Below are 7500 nucleotides of genomic sequence, written 5' to 3'. Positions count from 1 at the left end.
CGGAATGTCGTTCTTCTACATGGTGGATTGAGAGAGAGAGGGAGGGAGGGAGGGAGGGAGAGAGGGAGAGAGGGAGGGAGGAGGGAGGGAGGGAGGGAGGAGAGGGAGAGAGGGAGAGAGGGAGAGAGGGAGAGAGGGAGAGAGGGAGAGAGGGAGAGAGGGAGAGAGGGAGAGAGGGAGAGAGGGAGAGAGGGAGAGAGGGAGAGAGGGAGGGAGGGAGGGAGAGAGGGAGAGAGGGAGAGAGGGAGAGAGGGAGAGAGGGAGAGAGGGAGAGAGGGAGAGAGGGAGAGAGAGGAGAGGGAGAGAGGAGAGAGAGGGAGAGAGGGAGGGAGGGAGAGAGAAAGAGAGGAAAAAAATACAAATTGGCGATACAAGAGTGCGTTTTCTTGCCACGAGACGCGACCGTGAGCGGAAGTTTGAGCCCGCGGTCGCTGGTTCGTGATGTAAATTGTGCTTCGCCGAGTTTAGTGGCGGAAAGAAAGTAAAAAAAAAAGGGATATGTGTGTATCAATTCCGCTTCGTGTTTTGAATTATTGGTATTCCTCTTTATTCCCTTTCTCTCTTGTCTCTTGTCTCTTGTCTTTTGTCTCTTGTCTCTTGTCTCTTGTCTCTTGTCTCTTGTCTCTTGTCTCTTGTCTCTTGTCTCTTGTCTCTTGTCTCTTGTCTCTTGTCTCGTGTCTCGTGTCTCGTGTCTCGTGTCTCGTGTCTCGTGTCTCGTGTCTCGTGTCTCGTGTCTCGTGTCTCGTGTCTCTTGTCTCTTGTCTCTTGTCTCTTGTCTCTTGTCTCTTGTCTCTTGTCTCTTGTCTCTTGTCTCTTGTCTCTTGTCTCTTGTCTCTTGTCTCTTGTCTCTTGTCTCTTGTCTCTTGTCTCTTCTCTCTTCTCTCTTCTCTCTCTCTCTCTCTCTCTCTCTCTCTCTCTCTGTTTCTCTCTTCCCTCTTCCCTCTTCCCTCTTCCCTCTTCCCTCTTCTCTCTTCTCTCTTCTCTCTTCTCTCTTCTCTCTCTCTCTCTCTCTCTCTCTCTCTCTCTCTCTCTCTCTCTCTCTCTCTCTCTCTCTCTCTCTCTCTCACACACACACACAAACACACACACACACACACACACACACACACACACACACACACACACACACACACACACACACACACACACACACACACACAATCACACACAATCACACAATCACACACAATCACACACAATCACACACAATCACACACACACGCGAATGCATGCATGCAAAGGTAAATGCATGCACTCATACATACATACGTCCTTACGTACATACACGCATGCATACGTACACTAAACATCGAAAACACAAACCTTCACTCTCACTCTCTTCCCATCTCTCTTCATCCACTTTACCCAATAGTCGCGTACGGGTAACAGTGCGTGATGCGAGGCAGCAATTGCACCGTGCAACAAAGGGGAAAAAAATCGGCTTGGAACTTCCGTCTCCAAGGACACTGACATCCCCTATCCACCTACCTTACTTACCCACCCACTTACCTTATTTACCCAACCACTTACCTTACTTACCCACCCACTTTCCGCATTTACCCACCCACTTACCTCACTTACCCATCCACCCACCTCACTTACCCACCCACCCACCTCACTTACCCACCCACCTAACTTACTTACCCACACACCTAACTTACTTACCGACCCACCTACCTCGCTTACCCACCCACTTACCTTACTTACCCACCCATTTACCTTACTTACCCACCCACCTACCTTACTTAACTAACCATTTACCTTACTTACCCACCCACTTACCTTACTTACCCACCCACTTACCTTACTTACCCACCCACTTACCTTATTTACCCACTCACTTACCTCACTTACCCACCCACTTCCCTTACTTACCCACTCACTTACCTCACTTACCCACCCACTTACCTCACTTACCCACCCACTTACCTTACTTACCCACCCACTTACCCACCCACTTCCCTTACTTACCTCACTTACCCACTCACTTACCTCACTTACCCACTCACTTACCTCACTTACCCACCCACTTACCCCACTTACCCACTCACCTACCTCACTTACCCACCCACTTACCGCACTTACCCACTCACCTACTCCACTTACCCACCCACCTACCTCACTTACCCACCCACCTACCTCACTTACCCACCCACCTTACCGCGCTTACCCACCCACCTACCTCGCTTGCCCACCCACCTACCTCGCTTACCCACCCACCTACCTCACTTTCCCACCCACCTACCGCACTTACCCACCCACTTACCTCACTTACTCACCCACCTACCTACACTTACCCACCCACCTCCCTCACTTACCCACCCACTTACCTCGCTTACCCACCCACTTACCCACCCTACCCCACACTACCCCACCCTACCCCACCCTACCCCACCCTACCCCACCTTACCCCACCCCACCCCCACCCCCCACCTAACTGACCCACCCCACTGACCCAGCCCCCTCCTCCCGCAGACGTGAGCGTGGCCGTGGGCGGAGACAGCGAGGACCTCGGCCTAGTCTACGACTCGGACTCGTCCCTCACCATCGCCGCCAACAAGACCATCAGCCTCAGCGCGTCCCTCAGTCAGCAGTGCGGCCTGGAGCTCCGGACGGCCCACACCGGCCCCCCGACGCACCACCACCATGGCCACCCGGGGAGCACCGACCACGAGCATCATCACCATCACCGCCTCCGTCAGGCGAGTCATGACAGGAGCCACCTGCGCTCAGATTCCGACGGCTCGGACCAGTCGCGCGACGCCAAGCACAGGCATCGGCGGCGTTCGTCGCATGACCGCGGTGAGGCCTAGTTCTTGGCGTGAACACTCGTGCTCCTTTTTTTTTTTCTTTCTTTCTCTTTCTTCTGACTCCTCCCCCCCCCGTCTCTCTCTCTCTCTCTTTCTCTCTTTTTCTCTTTCTCTCTTTCTCTCTTTCTCTCTTTCTCTCTTTCTCTCTTTCTCTCTTTCTCTCTTTCTCTCTTTCTCTCTCTCTCTCTCTCTCTCTCTCTCTCTCTCTTCTCTCTCTCTCTCTCTCTCTCTCTCTCTCTCTCTCTCTCTCTCTCTCTCTCTCTCTCTATCTATATCTCTATCTCTCTCTCTCTCTCTCTCTCTCTCTCTCTCTCTCTCTCTCTCTCTCTCTCTCTCTCTCTCTCTCTCTCTCTCTCTCTCTCTCTCTCTCTCTCTCTCTCTCTCTCTCTCTCTCTCTCTCTCTCTCTCTCTCTCTCTCTCTCTCTCTCTCATTGTGACTCTCTCTCTTCCGCTTCTTCCACTCTTCCTCTTTCTCTCCTTTCTCTCCTCTCTCTCCTTTCTCTCCTCTCTCTCCTTTCTCTCCTCTCTCCTCTCTCTCCTCTCTCTCCTCTCTCCCCCCTCTCTCCTCTCTCTCCTCTCTCTCCTCTCTCTCTTCTCTCTCCCCTCTCTCTTCTCTCTCCCCTCTCTCCTCTCTCTCCTCTCTCTCCTCTATCTCCCCTCTCTCCCCTCTCTCCTCTCTCTCTCCTCTCTCTCCTCTCTCTCCTCTCTCTCCTCTCTCTCCTCTCTCTCCTCTCTCTCCTCTCTCTCCTCTCTCTCCTCTCTCTCCTCTCTCTCCTCTCTCTCCTTCCTCTTTTTACCCTCCTTTTCTACCTTCCTCGTCGTTTCATCTCACTGCTAATCAATGTTTTTTTTTCAGAAACGTGAACATTCACTGGTATTAGTTTAATTAAATTTACATTTTCGGACCTCAAATGGAGGATTCCTATCTATAAAAATCTCTAAGCAGTATTTTTTTCAAAATCACGGAAATAAATATGCATAACAGATCCATGTATCAATAAATAATAAAGGATACAGTGCCAAATAAACCAACAAAGTAACGGGAACATCTCTGTGAGTGAATGGAAGACACAGATCAATGAATGGAGCTACGAAGTATTTCTTTATTGTATATGATAGTATCTCTAACACCTCCTCGTATCCCCTGACAGAGCGGGAGAGCAGCGACCCTTACGGCGTGGTAGGAAACCGCGGACTCTCGTCCTTCGCGGACAGCCGGGATCCTCGAGAAAGCCAGCGATACAGAGTGGCTCGGGAACTGCTCGACACGGAGAAGAAATACTGCAAGACTCTGTGGACGATACAAGACACGTTCGCCGAGCCTCTGAAGAAGGCGGGGATTTTGTCTCATAAGGATATCACGTGAGTAGAGTCCGTCGGAGAATAGGAGGGAAGTGTGAATGTGTTACATGTGTTATTGTTTTAAGTTTTAAGTCACGGACTCAAAAAAAGAAAAAAAAAAATCAAACAAACCAAAAAAGACATTGCAGACACATAAAACAGCATCTTGTCGTTTCAATTCACGGTCTCGTAACATCTCCTCCTTTATTACCGTCAGCGTGTTAGTCACGGAACTGTGATTCATCGCAATTCAACTTTTTGACCCCCGTTTAAAAAAGAAAACGCAACTTTCCCGAAATAATTCACGCTTATTATACCCCCCTTCTCCCCCCTCCCCAGCACTCTGTTCCCGGAAGAGGTGTACCAGCTGTACGACAAACACTGCCTCCTGCAACACCAGCTGCGGGAGCGTCTGGCCTCTTGGAAGTGGCAGCCGCTGGTGGGGGACGTCGTGGCCCGCTTCACCGACCCGAGGCACACCGACGTCCTGCGACTCTACACCGCCTACGTCAACGACTTCCCGGAGGTCCTCAAGACGTTCCACAAGCTGTGTCGCACGTCGCAGCCTTTCACCAAGTTCATTAAGGTGCGCGGCGGAGACTTGCCCTGTTCTCTTGTGTTCTAGAGGTTGAATAGTGGAACGTATGTCGTTTGGCTCTGTTCTTTTGTTTTTTTTTCTAAGGCATTCCTTCATTCACGTGGAGTTCACGACAGTGGTGACTTGCGAGATCTGGTATAGTATTTAACATAAAGTGCTTAGTCCTGTTTAGAGTGACAAGAAAAATAATGACTTTTTGCTTACTTTAGCACACGTTACCATTGCACATATATATTTCATTTTGATATACAACTTCATTACATTTATATCAATAATTGTGTGCTTTAATCATCCGCATTGATATAAATATAATTTATTTGCCAATAAGTGCTAGTGTAAACATATTTCAATCAAATGCCTCTTTGCAGTCCTGTCTAGAGCAGCCAGCATGCGGCGGGCTGGACCTGGGCGCCTTCCTGCTGACGCCCGTGCAGCGCGTCCCTCGGTACATCCTCCTGATGAAGCAGCTCCTGAAGTACACGGAGCCGCAGCACCCGGACTACCAGCACCTGCACGCCTGCCTGGAGCGCCTGAGGGACTTCCTGGCGCGCCTCAACGACTCCATGGAACACTCCTTCCAGCTGGTGCACGCCCAGCTCTCCCCCCACGGCACCGTCCCCGGGCCCTCGCACCACCACCCCCCTCCCCCGCAGCCTCCCACGTCGCATCACAGGTACGCCCGCAGAAGGCATCGGGGCATCGGGGTAGACTAGTCCGTAGCTGGAACGGTAGAGGACATGCTTCATGCGCTGAATAATACTGAAATCTTAAAGCCAACTGGCTGCTCCCTGTTGTAAAGTTGGTGTTAGTAGAGCTAGTAGGCTTCTTGTTATTCTTTGTGTACCTGGCTTTTCTTTTTAAAGGAAGTAAATACATAAATAGAAAAGTATAACCAAAAAAAAAAAAAAAGCTGTGTAAAAGTATTCCGTTGGTCCTACCCTTTAAAAAAATCACATGCAGATCCTACAAATTCCTGCCTTACGTTCCAGGCTCAGTAACTTACTAGAGCTTCATGCATATGCGATCTGCCAGCCTTCCTCCCCTGGGTCGGCTCTCTCCCACCAGCATGTACGTAAAGATCATTAAAAGGCAAGAGAAAGCACGCTGGTACAGACCGCCATATTGCACCCATTATAACCTTCCCTTCCTCGTGACTCGGGAAGTGTTGAGTCAATGCATATGTGTCATTTGATAATAGTTTAGTAAAATGTGTAAGGGCTGAGTGGAAGGCAGTTACTTTCTGAATCTCGGGGGTGGGGGGGGGGGGATTTCAACGACTTCTCGAAATTGACTGTTTACGATCTCTTAATTTTTTTTTTTTTTTACTGAATGATAAGCGTTCTGGTGTATTGAAGGAAAAGGGTCATAACAAGCGAAAGACAAGTCTTTCCTTGTTTTCATGTACAATATTGTCACTTCTCATAATCCTATCCTTTAACCTTAAATTTACCGCAATATTTGGGAACCTTCATCTGGGAACCAGCGTGATTTAGCATTACCGAAAGGAAAACGAGAATGTTGCAGTCATTTTAGACCTATTTATCCGAATGAGCGGTGTGTCCCGCTGTTGCCTCCTTGTGTGCCCCCTCCAACGAGTCTTTGGTGTTGACAGGCCGGGCCGCTCGCCTCGACGCTCCAGCTCGTCCATAGGCAGCCCGCCCGTGAGCCCCGGGTCGCCCGCCTACAGCCCGGACCGGGTGAGTTTGGCCTGCAGTCCTCACAGGTCGCCGGAGGATCGACGTCGCTCTCCCGGGAGTTCAACAAGCCTCGCCACTCCACAGCGGTCCCACAGCATCGCCACGCAGCCCCCCTGCCGTCCGCGCTCGGTGTTCCTTGACAACAGGTCTTCGTCGCTGCCCCGAGGCTCCGCCAGCTCCAGCAGCGGGTCGAGGGGCAGCGCCGCCTCGCCCAGCTCGGACGCGCCCCGGACGAGGTCCCGGAGCGAGAGTGTAGCTTCTCGGCGCCCGCTGCCATCCACACATACCCACACGCCCCTGCAGTCTCTAGTCACCCAGGAAGGGCCTCGCACACTGGCGCCCGCGCACTCCGTGGTGGACGTGACGGCGTCGCTTAGTCCCCCCCGCGACGCCCGCTGGGAGGAGCTGGCCGCCAGCGAGCCCTCCCTCTTAGACCCTCGGCCCTCGCAGGAGACGTCCAGGACCGCCGCTAACTCGTCGCTGTCCGCTGCACACAGCGTGGCCAGTGTGGACGGCCAGCAGAAGGTCAGCACGCCTGTGTGGACAGAGTCGTCCCACTCGGATGACCCGCGGAGCAAGAAAAAGTCATCCATCCGCACGTCTCTCAAGAACATGTTCACCTTCAAGAAGAGGTATGTTGAGCACTCTCCCCTCCGCACTCCCTCTCTCATAGCCACAGACTCTCCCCACGCACTCCACACACCTCAACACGGACTCACCACGACACTCTCATCGTCTCGGGATCTTAACACAGACGAAGGGTCCTCCGGGCTTCTTGCACCTCCTATCCTGGGAATCTCTGGAGAACATTCCTTTCTTGACCTAGAATCTCCTGTCAGAGGCTCAGTCTGTGTGCTGCACGAAAGCTCAGTCTGAATCTTCTTGCTTGGGTCAGTAATTCACTCGCACCTAGAGCACTGTTAACAAGCACGAACTTATGTTTAGTCGTTCAGTGTCACTAATCTAGCCTGATTCACCAATTTTATGTCTTACATCCTTCTCCAAGAGCGCTCACTTGTAGTCACAGCGTTCTTAACCTTATGTAATGTTTACC

The 7500-nt window shown here is 51.5% G+C and overlaps 1 protein-coding gene across 1 annotated transcript in view; it reads left to right on the top strand.

The window, feature by feature from the left end:
• Positions 1 to 7500, top strand: part of LOC125032859 — a 104361-nt gene that overhangs the window by 89063 nt on the left and 7798 nt on the right. The window contains exons 6-10 of the mRNA XM_047624244.1: positions 2476 to 2802; positions 3962 to 4172; positions 4491 to 4737; positions 5118 to 5422; positions 6362 to 7078. Of these exons, the coding sequence (XP_047480200.1) occupies positions 2476 to 2802; positions 3962 to 4172; positions 4491 to 4737; positions 5118 to 5422; positions 6362 to 7078 (1807 nt within the window). The remainder of the gene's footprint in view (positions 1 to 2475; positions 2803 to 3961; positions 4173 to 4490; positions 4738 to 5117; positions 5423 to 6361; positions 7079 to 7500) is intronic.

Source organism: Penaeus chinensis, chromosome 15 (genome assembly GCF_019202785.1).
Source record: "Penaeus chinensis breed Huanghai No. 1 chromosome 15, ASM1920278v2, whole genome shotgun sequence".
In the NCBI taxonomy this organism is placed as follows: domain Eukaryota; kingdom Metazoa; phylum Arthropoda; class Malacostraca; order Decapoda; family Penaeidae; genus Penaeus; species Penaeus chinensis.
This window is presented reverse-complemented; position numbering and strand designations above follow the sequence as displayed.